The 19327-nt window shown below is 45.0% G+C and overlaps 1 protein-coding gene across 1 annotated transcript in view; it reads right to left on the reverse strand.

The window, feature by feature from the left end:
* Positions 1-348: 348 nt before the first annotated feature.
* The window catches only part of LOC138579653 (uncharacterized), a 738942-nt gene continuing 719963 nt past the window's right edge, over positions 349-19327 (reverse strand). Inside the window, exon 4 of the mRNA XM_069649901.1 lies at positions 349-555. Coding sequence (XP_069506002.1) covers positions 472-555 — 84 coding nt within the window. The 3' untranslated portion in view covers positions 349-471. The remainder of the gene's footprint in view (positions 556-19327) is intronic.

Below are 19327 nucleotides of genomic sequence, written 5' to 3' on the forward strand. Positions count from 1 at the left end.
TAGGTGTTCATCATGGGTTTGGTGAGCTGTGGGACTGTTTGAGTGTGTTAATTTTGTATAATTACAGGTGTGCGTGTTTTACTCCTCTATCCTCCAAATCTAAGTCTTTCCTCTTAAAGTGTCCCCTTGGTCTGAGATTGTAGGGAGGTGGGGTGAGGTGCATTTAGCAGCTGGGTACATGGAGCTGGTCTACAACAGTTAATGTGAGAATTGACACTTTGATGCAACCAGTGGGGTGAAATTGGTAGATCTTTCTGAGGAAGAGGTGAAAAGTTGCTTGCGATTTTTGCACTGTAGACTGTTTTCCTGTTAACAAAAATAATGAAATACAATAATACTTGACACAGCTCTTTGACACTTGACTTTATTTGGAGAGATCTTTAGTTTCAAGCAGTTAGTTTAGAATTATTTTACTTTCCGCAATATGGTGCATATCATTTGCTGTTTTTCGCTGGTAGTCTTTAATTTCTTTCAATGGAGTTCATTAGCTTGGCCAAATTTATAAAAGTTTTCGCAGAATGCACAACTTTGTTCATCATCCGATTTTGGCATTTCCTGCAAAGCAGACAAGAAACAAATACTGAAAATAGCACACTAATCACTGTATAATGATGTTGTAGGTCGAAAACTCCCATTGTAAATTTAGCTTGAAAAACCTATGTATAGCCTTAGAATGCATTGAAAATAAAAGATTCCTTCCCCTTAAGTGGAGCTCGTACATTGTAGAATGAGCAGTGACAGGTATATAGGAACCCTATTCATAGAATCTTTCTATTTTCACTTTTCTCACCATACTCATGGAAACAAACAAACAAGAGTCTGTGTAATTTGGGGGTGGGGGTCAGGAGCTTCAAACTAAAGAGGAATACAAAATTACATTATTACGCAGCACTATAGGGAGTGGTAATTTCAGGTATTTAGGAAGGGGAAAGGGCAGAGGTTGCTCCCTCTTTGGCAAGTAAGTGAGGTTTAAGCCAAGCATTAGAGTTCCACAGTCATGCTGGGTTCGATTGTGAGGGGCAGCAGGTTCCAAGGGAGCAGGCAAGTAGGGAGAAAGATTCGAAATAGGAGGAGGCACAGGGGCATGGGACAGTGAGGTTGAGTGCGGTGGTGCAACAGAGAGAACGAGATATTGAGTAGACAGATAGTCAGAAAGATCCTGAGGAGCAAGACCATTGATAGCTATGTACACTAGAAGGAGGCAGGAGTAGTGAGGAGCCAGTAGATAGGAAGGCCAGGGAGCAGGCACGAACAGTAGTGGATTTTGATGAGCATGAGGCTAGAGATTAGAGTTTTCATACAGAGGTAAGACATTGATGCATTTTCAAAATATTGAGGTTAATAAGAACAGCAGAGGTGATCAATTATTGCAGTTGGAAATCGCTATTTAAGAGGACACCAAGGTTTTGAGCCTTGAGCGAGTTAGCAAAATGGTCAGGCATGAAGAAGACAGGAGATGGGAGGGTAGGAATAAGGTGGGAAGTTGAGAGAAAGATGTCGGGTATCTCAAAAGTTAAGTATTAGGCAGTGGCAAGCCATCCAGTAAAGGATTGTAGCACAATGTGGGAAACTGTTCTAAGATGACTGGGGTGAAGAAGGAAAAGGAGGAATATTGGCTGCAGTAATCAAAAAGGTGATAGTAAAAGCCAAAGTACAAGAACAATTTTCCTAGGGCAGAGGTTGGAGTGTGAAGAGTAGAGGTCCAAGGAATGATCCTTGGGGAATAGCAGCAGGGAAAAGGGCGGTGTCAGAGGTTTGCGAATTTCAAGAGGTCTTAAAAGGAGTGGCCTTACAGGTAGGAGGCAATTCTACCATGAATAGATTTATTAACAACAAAGGTGCTGGTGAGTGAGGAGTGATCTGCAGTGTTCAAAGGGGTTGAACACATCCAAAGGAATGCGTATAGAAAGAGTTTAGGGTGTTGAGCATCAGAAAGAAAGTTGGAGAAATGCATGAGTGCAGTCCTAGTGGAGAGTTTGCCATTAAAGCCAGATTGAAGTGGCACTCCAAGGCTATTATCCTCAATGTGATCCGGCTAAAGACCATCCACTCAAGCTTCTTTGAATATTGAATGAGAGAAATGGGAGATAACACACTCTGATGTTTGGGTGAGCAGAGGGGTATCTTTAATAGAGGAAGGACAGTAGCCAATTTGAATCAAGTAGGTAAGGGTACAGAGGAGAGACTTTAAAGAGTTTTGAGAGATAAGGCTGTTGATCTTTAGAGGAGCAAACGGGTCAATAGGACTGCAAGATGTCATGGCACCTCAAAGTATGGGTGCTAATCTGGTAGGGGAGAAGTAGCGGCCAATAGAAGTGGTAAGGGGGAGAGGTAGTAGAAAGAAGGGTGGAGAAGGGAGAAAAAGGAGGGTTATGAAAGTGTCACACATATTTTAAAGGAAAGGTAGTCATCAAAATCGTTAGCAGACACGGAGGAGGCAATAGATATTGAATCGAGAAATGCGAGCAAAGCTTGTAGGCTAGAGGAAAGTTTGCAGTGGTAATTGTGAAGGCAGGCGATTGGGTTTTTGAAGTAGGAGGATTTGTCAGAGTCGAGTGCTGAGGTGAGGGGAGCAAGCACATTTTTGCAGGCTAACAGTAGAGTGGGGGTCATTCAGTGATCTGTGCCAGCATTGTAGATCACAGTGCATGTTTGTTTGAAGGTCTAGATATCAGAGGTGATCCAGGGCTGAGGACCGGGACGAGAGGATGTGAATGTGGGTGCATGACAGTGTTGATCAAAGGGTCAATGGAAGAGGCATTAATAGGGAACAGAGACATATGAGGTGTTCTCCTCACATCATCAAGGTAAGGGTCAAGACAGACCTGCTTGACTTTCCTTTTCATTGATGATGGGGAGGAGGAGTAGAGGGTGGGTAGACCAAGCTGTTAAAGTGAGCAATGGAGTGACCGGAGGGTGAGGGGTCAATACAGAAGTCTGAGGAGAAAGAAATACAAGGTCAAGAGATTTCTCACCTGAGTGCCTAGGCTGGAGTGAATAGGAGTGGTCAGATAGGAGAGAGGGAAGTCCAAGGCATGTGGCGGCGGAGGACTTGAGATGGGTGAATTCTCTCAGCATGAAAATGGGGACTCCAGTGTGAAGTGACTCAAGGGGAAGGGGAAGGTCAGGAAAGAAGGTATTGAGAGGACCAGGAGGTAGATGGAGAGCCGGTACAGTGAGAGGGCAAGGAGGTAGTAATTAAATAAGGGAATATTCAGAAGAGGAAAAGAAGCTATGGGATGGGGCAGTGAGGAAAGTCTTCTTGTAAAGGATACCCACTTCACCACCCCTGCCAACAGATCATGGAGAGTGAGATAAGATAGAAGATTTAGTGTGGGAGAGCCAGGTTTCTGTGATAGGAAGAAGTTAAGGATTAGAAGAGTTGGCGTGGTTGATGATGAAGGAAGACTTGTTGCAATGGGATTATGCATTTTTGAGGCCAAGTAAAATAGTGATGGTGAAGTGGGGGTAGAGAATCAGGTGTTGTGCAGTAGGGGAGGGGACAGCTAAGGTTGGATATGTGGGTGCAGGGGGAGAGGAGGGAAATGGGTAGAGAAGGAGACGTGGGAAAGTAAGGTAGTAGCTAGACCGAGTTGTGTCTGGAGGCCATGGGCGTAAAGGGAAGGGGAAGGGGAAATGAAGGAGGATGCACGATGGAGGGTAGAAAAATAGGCAAGGCGAGAAGACTGAAGGAAGGGTACAGCCCAGGTGGGTGAGCAGAAATGGAAGGCCTTTTGTTGAAGAAGCTTGGGCTGGACGCCACAAAAACAAGGGAGGCAGTGGTCACATGATCCTCTGCAATCCAGAGATCTCAAGATGGCTTCCAGACTTACAGGCACTCTTGGGTGTTGGAGGCCAATGGAGCCTTTTTCTTTCGGCATAATCCCAAGATGGCGCACAGCATCATCTGGGAATACAGGATGTGGCAAAAATGACTTTAAAGTGAAATGTCAGTCACATTACTTTCTGGTAGCCAATCTGATTACTCAAGATGGCTTTCTGATCTGAACACACTTCGATAGCCCTTCAAGCCCACTTTCCAGACCTAAACATCTATTGCAGGAAAGGATGTCTGTTGCTTTAATGGAATAACATTACAACATTTCAAAGTCCTGGACAAGCAAGGAAATACACATTTTCTCTGCTACTGATGCTTGAGAAATCATTTCACATTGTGTCTCAAATATGCACAGCCTGCAGAAGACCCGCTGTTACAGAGTTGCTCTCAAACCAACAGGAGCTGATTTGCGTTGAACATGCAAGCACAGAAACACACCTTATTCTGCTAGCATCCCAGAGGTTGTAAACGTGAAAGTTCCCTGCAGCAAACGTTTCAATCCATGATTGTGGCAGCTCAGGCTAGCCCCCTTCCGAGCCACATGGCCAACAACCCATAACCCAATTCCAGAACAGCACAGCCCTCAGTGCACAGATGTTCTCAACAACATTAAACACCCCCCACCCCCAAGGGGAAGAGAGACGCTGATATAAACTGCAGCCAGTTTGGTCCTGCAGAATGTGTTGTTCAAGTAGGAATTGGAGAAATGAGTTTGGTGGAAAGTGGCAAGGGAGAGGTGTATTGAGAGGAGAGCAGGAGAAGGGAGCTAATATTAGAGGGAGAGTCTGAAGGAGGTTGGAGGAGAGAGATATGTAGTGATATTGGAGAGTGGAGGAGGTTGATCATCAAAGGAAGGAAGAGAGGTTGTAATAGTAGGAAGTTACAATGAGGAGGAGAGGAGGCGGACTATAAGAAGAAGAGAGGGATTTATTAGAAGATTGGAGGAGAGATACCATCAGGCGCTGAGCAACTATTCAGGAGGGGAAAGGAGATTGAATCCCTTAATATCAGTGGCAGAGACGAAACAACTAGAGGGTGAGATACCAATTATATACCTCAGGAGATGGTGGGAGAGCAGATAACCCTTCTGGGGACATGGGGCAGGGAGGCTCTAGCAGACCAGGTCGGTACAGGGCAGAAACTAGAGGACGTCAAGAGGAAATACAAGACAGGGCAATCTCTCCTCAGGCCAGAAATCGATGCTAAAATGGGGCAGATAGCAGTTGTCTTGGAGCCGAGGACAGCAGAGCAGGTAGGTGTTCAAATGACCAAGAGCATCTCAGGCCGTAACCCAAGAGCCTAGGAGAGCCAGTCCACACTGAAAAGATTCACCCATTAGTTTGTCCTTGTAGAGGAGAAGTTCTGACTTGTCCAAGCCCAGAGCATACGGGACATGGAAGACTCCTCCTCAGACTCAATCAATAAGGGTTCAGGAACCCAAAAGCCCAAAGACAAAGACTCAAGTTATTAATCAGAGACTGAAGCGGGGGTGGATGGACCTCATTGCTTGAGCTGATGGAAGAGACTTTCTGTATGGTTTATGACAAAGACATAATTATACAATTTCTTTGTTGTTGTGGTGATCAGAATAAACCCAATTACTGTTACTGAAATCTACGTGTCTCACCAATTTTGCGCCTTCCTCAAGGCTGCCCTAACGCATGCACCCACACTAAACCACTACTTCACAACATGCATTTGAAATATTAGGTAGGTAATGCTCTAAGGTCGGGCTGCTCCGGCTAGCTACCTTACCTTCTGCTGGTGCTGCGTTCACTCTGGGGTCAGTGTGATTTGTGATTGTGAAGCCGTTTCATTTGGATTCTACTGTCTAAGGAATATTCCAGCCAGTCCTGCCTCTACTTGCCATTAAAATGACTCAACCTACAATCATAGACTATCCAAGTTGTACTCACAGAGGTTTTGTGCCTGGAGGCTTTTCCCTGTACTTTTGGGGCTTACTCCAGGGGAGTTCACTCTGTTGGGGACATTCCTACCGACAGAGTGGCATCCCAAGGAGAGAGACCCTATTTACTTCACAAAAAGGAAAGGAAAGGGTGTACCAAACAGAGGATCGCCAGGAGAAAGAAGAAGGATCTGGAAAAAGACTCTGCAGAAGAAACAGGTGAGGAGGAAGGGAGGGAGGAAAAGTTTGACAGTATGACCAACTTGAATGCCTGGCAATCCATTTCTACCCCATGGCAGTTCTCTACAAAATAGCTTTCGGCTAATAAATAAGATTGTTTTTTCTTCTCCTTTGTAGTTTTTGGGAGAGTATTGCTCCCAGTCCTATTGAAGTGGCAGCTCTAGGAACGCTGCTGTGAAGATGGGTATGATTAGGACTGAACTTTCGCATAGTCTGCTCTTTAGGTTGTCAAAGGTCATTTGGATGAGCACCTGTCTGTTTCCCACCCAGAGAATCTTTTTTATTGACTGATGACTTTGCCATATGGCATTTCATGGGCTTCACCATCAGTCTGACCTTCCTGCGCTGATAGAGGTGGCGGTAAGGTGACTATATCATCCAGATAGGCCACTGAAAATCTTCGACAGGAAGTCCAAAGTTGATCCATTATGCATTGAAAGGTTGCAGCAACCCAATGTAGTCAGAATAGCAAGAAAGTGAATTAAAAGGGGACTTCCGGGGTGAAGAAGGCCATCTTCCACTTTGCCTTTTCATAAATAGGTCAAGGAGGAATGTACTTGGCTGAGGCTAGGGTCTCCACCAACTCATCTATTCACGCAACAGAGTAGGTGGTAAGTTTGGCAACTATACAAAATCTCCAACTGTTATGGGATTTGGGCACCAGCACAATGGGGGAGGACCATTCACTGTTAGTTATTTCGATGAAACCAAGTCCACTATCTTCTTCAATTCTTCGCTGATGATTCTTTTGCGCTTCCCATAGCTGATAGGGTTTTAACCGGATTACTCTTCTGTGGGTTGTCAGGAGTTTATGCACTATCCCGTTTACTGGTCCCGGCTTGAGGTGGAGCACATTGGGGTATCTCCCTAGCAATTAAACTAATTCCTTATGCCAATAGGTAACGAGACCAGATGGTATGGATACCCTGTGAAACTGAGTTTGTAGCCGTATCTCCCTGGTGTTATTTTCATATATAAAAGAAGTTTTGGATTACTGTTCTCTTGCCACGCCTTTAGTTTATTGATAGGATATAACTGAGATGGACTCCTTCTATTGGCTTGCTGCACCTTGTTCACCTTGCCCATGTCATCTGGCTAGTAATTTGTTGTGCGTGGTGGGAAGCAGGGCCCTGACTTTGTCTCCCACTTGAAAGTTACATAGTCTGGCGCTTTGTTGTAGGCCCTTGCCTGGCGGGTCTGAGCCTCCTGTAGATGTTCTTTAACCAGCTTCTGTATCTCTGTATATTCCCTTATATTCTGGATCATCACATGGTTGCTGGTGTGCCGTCTCTCTGGTCCTTCCCATTCCTCGCTCAGGATATCCAGCACTTATTTCAGATTTTGACCATACACAACCTTGAAGGGGGAAACCCGATAGATCTTTCACTCTGCAAATAGTGCCCCAGGAATCAGGTCATCTCAATTCTTCCTGCTCTTTTATGATCTATGCCCTGATGATGCGCTTAATGGTTTGATTAAAGTGCTCCACAAGCCCATTGGTCTGAAGGTAATAAACTGCTGTTCTCATGATCTTAATTTTCACGAGATCTTTCATTTCCCCGTCATTCTTGACATGAAGTTGCTTACTTGGTCATTGAAGATTTTGTTGGGAAGCCAACTCTGGTGAATAATGTACCTATTACTTCTCAAGGCAAAGGTTTCTGGGTATCAAGTGGCATTGTTAAGGACCACAAGGATGTACTTGATGCCGGTCATTGACGGTTCGAGTGTCCCACGTAATTCACATCTATTTGCTAGAACAGGACTTCGATGATGTGGAGTGGCTGGAGAGGCATTCTCGGCATGTCATTGGACGTGGTCTTTTGGTCTGTAGGGCATGAGGCATAAAAATGTTTGACCTGAGCATACACTCCGGGCCAAAAGAAGCGACTCAGGAGGCTCTTCAGTGTTTCAAGTGTCAGCCATCAGGTTGGAGTGAACCAATTCTATTACTGCTTTCTGGAATTTCTTCAGTACCAGGAGTTGGTGCTAATTGGTATCCTCCAACCTTTGGTATACATGAACTCTATACAAGACCCCTTCATGTCAATGAAACAGGGGGTCTTCAGAGGTTGGCTCTTGGCTTTGGTTACTACATTTTTGCAGGCCAGCTCCAAAAGAAAAACCCTTCCCTGGGCTTCACTATATTCAATAGATGCAGGTGTGGACGTTTCTGAGGAACATGAGCCATCTTGTTGGGCCTCCGTCATCTCTCCAAGCCTGGCACCAGCCCCCTTGGTCTCCTCTAGGTCTTCCAGCTCTTCAATTTTGCCAACTAAGACCTTTTAGCTGCCAACTGAGCTACGAGCTGGCCAGGTTTTAAGATGTAGGCAAAATTCCCCATATTGAACAGAGTCATGTTTACTTCCCTTCAGAAATACACATCAATGACTCTGGTACTAATATCTAAGGAATGTTTGTGGACGGGTCCTGACTTAGGAGCAATATGCCCATATTTTCAACCAGGTACATCCTCCCTCAAGTCTGTCTTGACAAAGGCCTTGCTTTGGAGTGGAACCACTACCTCCACGTCTACATATAAATCAAATCCATTGGCCTTTGCAGTGGCTATGGTAGGGATTTGGGTCGTCTTAATCAGATTAATTATCCTCAGCATCTCTCTTGGCTGTGAACGACGGCCTGTCTAAAAGACCCTACTTCTGACGCCAGATGCCTCCGGTGCCTCAACAACACACCAACTCTCATAAATAGTTCAATTTCTTTTATAGTATTCAGGGGGGTCCCTCTATATAATCTAGATAGGCGTTCCCTCCATAATCCAGGTGTTCCTAAACCCAAAGATGGTCACCAGAGATCGGTAACCCCTACTGTCTTTCTATACGATATGATAAGACATTTATAACGCACCTTTACACACAAGTGTATCTAGACACGAATGTGATGGCCTAAAGGCAAACGCTTTATGTATCTAAGAGTCCATCATGGAACAATCTAAGTGATCTCTGCCCCAAAGTCCCAGAAATTACATAGGTTGGATTTTGATGCATTTCAGACACTCAGGCCCCCAACAATTTTATCCTTACATGCCCAACTACTCCTCTGCCTAGGTCTTACTGTAACTCTCCCTTTTCTACTCCTACTCTCTTCCCTTCTACTCCACCCACCATCTCCCCTCTCTCTGTCCCTGACACTTCGTCCTCTGTGGCGCTGATGTTCCCCTCTCTACTGTTATCCTCCACCTTTGTTGCCGACTGATTTCTGTACACACTTCTACTGCCTCTTCTGTTCTCCCTCCATGCCACTACTACGTCCCCTATCTACAACACTCCTACTCTTTCCTCTCTCAACACTGTTAGTACTGATCCCCTCCCCACACTGCCACTTCCCTCTCCACACTATTCACTGCATCCACACCTTCTCCCTCCGTCACTTTCCTCACATCCATGTGAGTCACTCTTTACTCTCCCATTACTATTACCACTCACACCGTGTTCACACACTCAAATGTCAGTATCACTCTTTCCCACCAACCAATACCTCACCTTCACAGCCCTTCAATAAATCTCCTCCACACTCCTTCCTCCAGCCAGTCTGTTGGTCCTCCTGCTCATCCTTTGACCTCATCCTAATTATCCACACCTTCCTGCTTCTTTTCTTCCCTTTTAACTTCTCCATTCCCTTTTTATTGGCACTCTCCCTGAGCTGGTTCCTTGGGCAAACAACTGACTGTTCTATCCACTGGGGAGGTGTTACAAACAGGCAAAGATTCAAAAGAGGTCATACGCCCCACTCCTTTCCACTTGCAAGACCACTGGTCTTCAGCATTGACAGCCTGCAACACTGAATGTTACCGTTAATGTGAGGGTCCTCCGGTCGCTCACTCATGCCGGATTGGTGAGGGTGATTGTCCAGAATGGCTAATTTCCTTTACCTACTGAGTCCCTCAGCAGCTTTTCTGGATTTCTAGGATTGATTTTTTTTCGCCTTGTAAGAGTGTGAGCCTTTTTTCCCACTCTTACATGGGTTTTGCTGTGTGTGTTTAACATTTTTGTGTTCATAGACTGTGGAGCCTCACCTACTCCATAGGGATCATCCTTTTACTGTGTGTTACACAGCACCTTCAGTGCAGTGACACAGGTAACGTTGCCATTGACTTTATTAGTCTTTTTAAATCCACAGACACAGTACAAACTATCTTACATAGAGTTCTGGAAGGGGTTAATAGTTATCCCTTTTTGTCTGTTTCTCATGGAACATTATTCTGGTCCCTTTTCATTAAGATTTGGCTGGTGGCAGTGGTATCTATCCTATTTTTCCTACCACGGTTATTTTAAATAGCCTTCGTATTGTTTTAGGCTATCTTAGTAGCCTCGAACTTAAACCCGCTGGACCATATTTACTTTTACTTGGTTCCGGCTGGGTTTATTCGCCATTTCTTTCTGTAAAAGTCTTTCTCGTATTTTACTCTGCGCGCCAAACTAGGTTTGGTTCCTTTGTTTGTCGTCCTTTGGCGGGCTTCTGCACAGAAGCCCTCCTTAGGCGCCTGAATGTCTGAGGGGGACAGGATGTGAGGGAGGGGTTTGACACACCCTGCACAGGGTCTCCTTGGAGACCCATGTCGCACTCTGTGTGATTGGCTGTGGTGACTGTCCCGCCGGGACAGCCACCCCGCTGTGTGATTGACAGCCAGGCTGTGTGAATGGGGGAAAACTGCATAAAAAGCAAGTCTCTGGAACTGAGAAGGCAGAGTCGCCACTGGATCGAGAGAACCGAAGAGAAGCTGACAGAAGAGGACCTCTACCACAACTGAACCTCCCGGTGAAGCTCTGCTGCGGGTCCGAATCTCCAAACTTCGACGACAGGGAAGTTCTGCAAGGAATCTTCTCCCCTTGAGCTGGTGGGAAAAACCACTTCGCCAAACTGTAAGCCAGGCCTCCCTCCTCTCGTCGAATTTGCTGTGCACAGCTGCAGTGAACCGGATAGCCAGGAGGATCGGACCCTGCTTGGGTTTTAAGGAGTGCACCTTTTATTTGTTGCTTTGCTCTGATGCTGGTTTCATCCCTGGGCAGTGCCGGACCCTCCAGTCTTCCTACTTCATGTCAGCCCGACAGTCACTTCAGGAACCGTGAGCCTGCAGGACCTGCCAGGAACGTCTGCCTCAGCTACAGCCTTTTTTCCATTTAAGGTACTGTTCAAATCCAGTCGTTCGTTTCGTCCGACTGCGGTAAAAGTGTTTGAAATCTTTTGCCAATCCAAGGGCTTGTCCTTCTCTATTCTTTAAAGTAACTTTTCGTCCGACCAACTTCGTTCTGAACCCTTGGCAAAGACTTAACCGCAAACTACTCTGAACTGTGTGATCTTTTGCAAAGACTTTGGTCCATTGACGTTGGCCCAAGCCTGTTGATTTGATTTCCTCACTGTAGTTACTTTTTCTAGATTGCCCTGCTTACTTACTTGTTGGTGCTGCTCAACATTTGTCTAACTTTGTCTTTCCCTCCCTTTTAAATTACTGGAGTGCCATTTTGCTCACACTTCATTTTGAGCTTAACATGTCCAGAATCTATTGGGTGTGGTGTGGTGTATTAAGATTGTGATTTTTCAACTGCTTGACAATAGTGAAATGTTTTAGAACTGATGTGTAAATAAATGTATATTCTTTTACTCAGAAACCATGAGTCAGTGTTTGTTTGAACCATAGTAATTGCTGTCCTTTGTGTAACTATTGGTACTGCTCACTTTACTCTTGAGATAAGTTGGGCTGCTCAGCCACCGCTACCACTTTACTGTGTAGTACAGTCTTGTACCAAAGGTGAATTTGAACTGACACTTGTAGTATTAATTGTGTGTAGTGTTCCCAAAGGGTACCGCAGCCTCCCTACAGGTAAGCATATTGTCTCTGTTAGCATAAGTCTCATCAGGAGTTCAGCTCCCTGGCTTCGCTTGTGTTCTGCCAGCATGGGTTCTTTCTTGGTGGGTGAATTTTGTAGAAGTGCTCTGCGCTCATGCACACTATGTTGTTTCTCCAGGAGCAGGTCGTATAGCGGCCAAGTTTGTCCATGCTGCTATGTGATTCGTTCTGGCTCTTGACTGTTCCTTGTGGTTTTTCTCCAGGTACTCACTGACTAGTTCAATGCTGCTATTGAGGTGACCAACCTGGCAAGACAAAGAGAAAGTGTCACACCTGCGGTACGATCCGCACTGCGCCACTCGCGTTACCCCCATTTCCAGGAGAGAAGATTGCGGAGAACAGCTCCTTTCTGGCAACGCTGGAGGTTGCTAGGGAAACAGGGGTTGTCAGAAGGTCACGTGATTGATCAGCTGACCGCCACGCCGCCAGCTGGTAGCTCGAGACGCCTCCTCGAATCACGTTCAAGTGTCCATAAAGGAGTCCGTAACGCCAGAGTTCGCGCTTCTGATTAGCGTTACTTTTCCTAAATACCTACTGCCAAACTCTTTGTGAAACTGACTTTGGATATCTCTATTCGACCATCTTTTGTCTCCCCCTTGTTACTTGGTTTGACCTTCTGGCTTCCGACCCGGACTGTCTTAGACCCAGCGCATTGCTTCCTTTCAGGTGCTCCTTATTGCTTACTCCCGCTCTGAGATTCTCATGCCCAGCACGGATTCCGCCTTCGAGCTGCGCATATCTGTCACCGTACCCGCAGCACACTGCCTTTTCACGACCCAAGGCACGAACGCTGCCATCGTGGAAACCACCCGCTGCCTTTATCGTGGACATTGATCTGTTGAGGCCAACTGCAGCCCCTCCGTATCTGGTAACCGGTAAGACTGGAACTGGAACTGTATTTTTCCATCTGGGGTTGTTCCTTCACACTATTATCCTCTGTACCCATCACTCCTACGAACCTTATAATAAAACTGTTAATCCTCAACGTAACCGGATATTATCTGAGTACATCTGTATACTGAACACGTTCAACAGTGCAATAATTTGAACGCTCTGCTGTAGATACTGCACCATCCCGTACCTAGCAGCGGCCCTCGTTCCGTCCGGGGAGTTCCCTGTACTAATCTTCCCTTTTGTTATTTTCTCCTGCCGTTGTCTCCATACTTAAGTACTCCTTTAGGTTACAGTGGGTAAGCGTTGGTATTTCTATTATTGTTTCTCTGCAGACTCCTCTCTCTGACCCTAGCTAATATAAACATCTTTGTTCCCGTAGGTACGACCAGTCTACCATCACCTGTATTACAGGTAGTGAACCTAGCAGTAGATCTTTGTTATAGTGCTTTCTTATCCACTCAGTTCTAAACATCTGTCCTTTCTTTACAGCTTGGTGAAAGCGGTGTGGGTATCCCTGCTCTATTGGGTAATTTACCGTCTTGGCTGTTATCCTAAAACAGCAGGAAGGTCCATTGCCAAAAAGAGTTCCCTCAGTGAGAGGGAGTCTGGTCTGGTTATTTCCCCACTGGGGTTTACGCCAGCAGTGACTGAAGTATCTGGACTCATTGAACAGCTCTCGTCTGGTCCTGAGCCAATGCCTCGGCCTGTCTGCACGGTGGTGAGTCTAACAGAAAGACACTGGCCAGCATGGTACTGTGCAGGCAAAGGTTGATACAGTGGCACTTGTGTCATGTAACCAGGGACAAAGGGAAGGAACTGTGGTCTTCTCAACTCCCACACACCACCTCTGGGGAATGACTAGCTCTGGCATTGACCCTGGTGTCCTCCCACCACAGGCTGAGAGGGGTTCCTACCACCACTTGACAGTCAGATCTCCATGCACAATTAATTCCTTTTAAAGTTACGTCTAGTCTACAGAGCTATCAAAAGTCTTACTCCTCAGTACTTGGCCGTCTGTATCTCTCTCTACTCACCATCTTGTTTCTTCTGCTCCTCCTCTGAACTCAACCTCAATGGCTTATGCCCCTGAGCCTTCTCTCACTTGTCTTCTTCTCGCCCATCTCCACCTGGACCTGCTGTCCACCAAAATAAAAGCTGACCCCACTGTGAATCTCTTCAAAGCTTGGCTTAAACATCACCTAATTGCCAAAGAGGGAGGACTCACAGCAACTCCCCCATCTTCCATACCTGACCCACCACTCCCTCCAGATCTGTGTAATAATATAATCTTGACATTTGTACAGTACTACTCTTTAGTTTCCAGCACTAGATTAAGGCAATCTTTGCCAGTCTATTGGTTTTGCTTCATCCACGGTCTACACCCCACTTGGTTCATCCCTCAAACTGTCTCTCCCCTTTGTGCTATTGTAGAGGTACCCTTCCTGGTAATATCTCAGTCATCTGTAAAAGGGCTATTGTAAGTAATTTCTGATACAAATTGCTGTTCCTGTTCTTCACATGAATACAAGTAAAAATATTAATAAAAATACTTCAATTGGACAGAGTGCTTCCACCTAATTTGTTCACATTCCAAACCTTTGTAGACTTTATATTTTGTTGCCTTTGGACTGAGTGTATGTGCCTTAATATTGGCATTCCCAAGATTTGTAGAATTCAATTTTTGTCGAAAGTAACCTTAACCATTAAAAAAATTTAGCCACTAATTTCCTTTATTTTTAAATTGGGGTTTCCTTGTGTATTCCAAACGTAATTTTCATGCGCATTGTGTTTTCCAAGTGCATCTAGATGTTGAGGGTCGTATTGCATACATTCTGCCTTTAGGCAATTGACTCTTGTTTATGTGCTATTACAAGGATGACACTGATCAGAAATTAGAGCAAGAGTGACTTTAATAAAGACATCTATATTCATTGAGGGTTTTCTTGCAGGGTGGAAAAACAACACAATAAGGAAATAAGTTCAAGAAAGTAAAGTTAATATTTTGGGTCCAAACATGGCCTAAGGTGTCCCTAATCTTGGCATAAGAGGGAAACTCTTGTCTTTCCTTGAGTTCATTACAAGACCCTCTTTGATCAATTTAGTTCAAGCTTGCGGGTTTCCGGATTTGGCCAAAGGCACAAGGCTGGGGAAAGACCCTGTTCCAGAGATTCTGGCAGGAGACGTTGTGAGAGTGTGGTGCAACATTGAATAGGGCCAGGGTCAGTAGAGAAGACTCTCATGCTCTAAGAAATCAGCAAACATTCCTTGGGTGGCTGGGAAGGTTGAGAATAGTCCAGGCTCCTTAATTGTCTTTAACGCTCTTGGGAAAGCTATCTGAGACTTTACAGATTCAGAAGGCAACCCCTCATCACCTACAAGATTGATTGGCTCTCAAAGGCCACCGAGGGCCTTGCCCTAAAAAGATCTGCAGAGAGAAACCTGGGTATAGAAAACTTAAAGCTCAAGATATTGGCAGAGGTACAGATGGTGGTGAAAACCCCTAAGCCTTATCCTGAGAGATTAACAAGAAGAGAGTGTAGAAAAACCCTAAACTCTGAGAACCTGTGAGGGAGAGAAAGGTGCCGGAAACTCTCAAGCTTGAATTAAGTGTGAGCAATTGATCTTAGGGTTAGAACGCAGCTGAGAAGAATGGGGTGGCAGACTTCTCCTGACCAAATGAGTGTTTTGGGTGCATCCTAAGAGGGAAGTGTGATCGCTGCTGCCCTTGTGACTGTCCCCTGACATATGCAAGAGGCTAAGCGGGGTGACAAGAGGATTCTCCACATACCATTCCCAGGCCTTTCAGCCTCTGTGTCAGGAATAAGGGTTGGGGTAGGCGGGGGGTGCTGCAGCTTGTGCTGTAACGCTGGAATGGAGCTACAGGAGGTAAAGACTTCAATTCCCAGCAGCCCCTGAGCACTTATGTAGTCCTTTGAGTTCAGCTGGCAAAGCACGCGGAATGAATCAGGGACAGCTTATCAGCCGGCATCGGCGCACGGCAGGTGCAGCTTATTTTGTGTGCGAGGAGATCGAAGGAGGAGGTTTTGCGGTTCTCCACCCGCCATAGTAGCTTGATGGATTGCAGACGGGGGCAGGCAGGTCGAAGGAGAGAACTCTGCCAGGTCTTTCAGTTACGCTGTGCATTCTTCGTCCAGGTAGTGCCAAGGGGCTCCCGGGCTAAAGATAATAATAATAATAATTTGGCATAAGTACCAAGTGGGAACGGGCATGACGTTGTATATTATTTGCTTATGATGATTCTTGTAAAAGAAATTGGGAAGCAAGTTACACTGCATTTACGAAGCATGGGTTTCTTTATGATTACACATGTTGTGCTGGAATGTTTTGAACATTGGTGACAAACCGACTTTTTGATGGTAAAGTGCATGGAACTGGAATCAGGAAAGTCAAGCAATCCTGGGCTCAGAAAATATGCGTCTAGGAAACAAGTGTCAGGTTCTGGGAATACAGTGCTAGTGCGGCAAACTAGTGCTGGCTACAGAGTGTTAATTTCTGTGTGTTTTCATGTGCTGCTTGCCCAAAGGGCTATGTGTTTGTCCTTTCATTCTGGGATGTTTTCCCATTTGTTCGTTTCATTCCGCTTGAAAGCCTATTGCTCTCTATGTGTTCATGTTCATTTGGTCCATGTAATAAGGTGTACCTAACTAGGTAGGAGCAAGAGATAAGTTTATGAGACATGTATGTGTGTGAGTCATCAATCAAGGATTAGAGTGATAGGAGTGCATTATCTTTCGCGCAGGCAGATTAGACTTTACCCTGTGCTTCCCCATTGCCATCCAAATTAGGTTTTTCCTTGCCCTTTTTCCGGTGTTCCTAATTCCCCACCCTATCCACAACCTCTCCCTAATCCCTCTTCCCTCATTGGCTGCCATGTGGTGTCCTGGATATATCTCTATCAGGTACCTGTGCCAACCAGGCTGGGAGGGGTCGATTCATTCGGCTTCTGTGGTTCGGGAGAGAGTGTCGAACTTTTCCCTGCAAGGTGTGATTGTGACACTCTGGCTTGGGGAGGCACCCTACCCCTAGGGTAATCCCACTAGAAATCCCCATAATCAGGAAGGGGAATTTGTCACAGTGTGCAGTATGTATTTGCGCATAGGTCGTCCGCAAATTAAAGTGTTAATGGTGTTCCTTTCTAACAATCATTACGTGTTAGTTGCAGCCTATACTGCTGTGATTGGGTGTGTGCGTCTGCACATGCATTTTCTCCACTATTTTATAACAATCAGAACATGTTTCTTCCCTGTCTTGTACGCATATGATCCTCACCACCATCTAGTGTGCTGATGGTGTGTGCGTGTCTCCACTTTGGACATGCCAATGGTGTTTCTCTTAAGTGCATGTTTTATATTTTAGATGCACCTCATTTGTATGTGCATGCTTTTGTCATACATAGAAAATCCTGACTGTCATGATCTCTCCATCTGCATTCCTCTGTGTGTCTTAGTGGTGGATCTTCCTGCATCTGTGTCTCTGTGCTGCAGCAGCCGGGTCCATGTCTTTGTGCTGAGCACACATGCAATAGTGTCTGCGAAAATGAGCACTTGTCTGGGACCATATGCTGTGTATATCTGCATGAGTAACTCAGTTATTCACGGCAGTGTCTGCATGCTGTGCGGTCATCTGTGTCTCCATGAAGTACATGCTGTGTCCAAGTGGTGTGGGTGAATGTATATTAGGGCTCTGGACATGTCTGTTTACTGCTGCATATGCATTTTGTCTCAGTGTTGCATTACTCTAAATGCTGCTTATGCGCATCTGTCTCACTGTGTTATGTGTCTCAGTGCTGCACATATCGGTGTCTCAGTGATGCGTGACTTCGTGCTCTGTGTCTCTCATTATCTCAGATGCATCAGTACTGCACGCAGGTATGTGTCTACATTCTGGTGGCATGTTATATCGATAACGGTAAACTCCCTCAATTTTTTGTTCTCGGGGGGCCAGTATCTCGAGACGGGAGACGTATTACAAGAGTACTATAAGGGAGTGAGAACTGGCTACCCCTCTCTCAGTGATTGTCACCTAACGCCTGGTCAACTACAGTATATTATTGAGCACAATACATCACTTCTCAATTAATGCAATTATTGCACAAAACCCAAGGGAACAGAGTGATAGAGAAACAAGGAACCATCTTATATCACAATTACAATACATTCGCAAAATGTCATTTAAATTAATTTATTCAAAATCGCAAAAAATCACCAGTAGTTAAAACAGGTGGAAAAATGCACAGTTTCCAATCTCTGTTACACAGTCTTAACACTTATATAAAACACTTATATAAAAAACAGACAAGAACAAACACGGTCCATTTCATGTGGGGTTCAACAAAATAATCGTGACCACTCTGTTAATTGGAGTGGTTTGGCAGATATTAGACTATCTATTTGGGTTAGTCTATTGTCATGTGTCGACATATTTCGGCCATCTCTATATAGGACACTATCCCTAGTGTCCCTACAGACAATCAAATATGGGCCTTCTTCAGGACAGACAGATTTCTTTTCAGAAGATCAACTTCTTTCCAAAATCCCCGTTGCCAGACAAGTACAATCTAAAAAGACAAACATATTAAAAATGAAGATAAAACATGGTTCCGTTCTCAAAAAACAACATCTCTGGTTTCTTGTTACTACTTTTTAACAAGGCAAATAATACAATTAATGCACTCATAATTTATTGGGTTACTCAAACTCTAATCATTTGCAAAGAATACTGTAGGTGACATAGGCCTTTACTTACATCGTGACAGCACTAGAGCTGGAGCTTTTTAATTGTGTCCCCCTAAATGGAGACAGATGGCTATTTCCAGGTGTTTTGGCAAACACCACTTCAGCCAAGCCGATTTAGGGTTTGGACAGGCTCTGCAAAAAGAAAGAGCCCAAAGATCTACTTAGAACATGTTATTTATGGTCTCTGTATTAATCAATTAAATCTTGACTCCTTCATTCTAATTACACAAGGTGAAATTTATTTAATTCGGTCATCTTTGTTCAACCTCTACAGATAGGTCTTAAGGACATTGTATCATCCTATTTCATTCATATGTCTTATTTTGGATATCAGGTCTTTAAGGAGCAAGGATGGCACATATCCACCGGTCACTTTTGCTGGTAAATGCATTTTATTCAAATTCAAAAAATGAATTTTATTAAAATTCAAAAAATGAGGTGCAGCACTTACATGCTCTTGCCTAATCCGTTGTTCAAAGCACGAGTGAATTGTAAGTATGCCCGCGCATGTGCACTTTTTCTTGGGCGCAAAACCGCATGAGTGTGGCGTCCCCGTATATTCTGACCAAGCGTCAGGTATATCAGACCTGAGAAGAGATCAACACAACACGAAATTCAAGCGTCGTTCAGTATCACATATGGCCTTCCTTATGCATTTACACTACGTATCACGAGTGAAGGCACAATCAGGTAAGTACGGCCTGTGTGCATGGTGAAATGCTGCATTGATTACAGCCCACCCACAAGTACAGACGTACGACCCCCTCCCAGGTTTTTTCACAGGTTTCGAAAGAGGCCGTCTCCCGACATCAAAACACACACGC

This window comes from Ambystoma mexicanum, chromosome 3p (genome assembly GCF_040938575.1).
Source record: "Ambystoma mexicanum isolate Mex_15411 chromosome 3p, UKY_AmexF1_1, whole genome shotgun sequence".
Lineage (NCBI taxonomy): Eukaryota > Metazoa > Chordata > Amphibia > Caudata > Ambystomatidae > Ambystoma > Ambystoma mexicanum.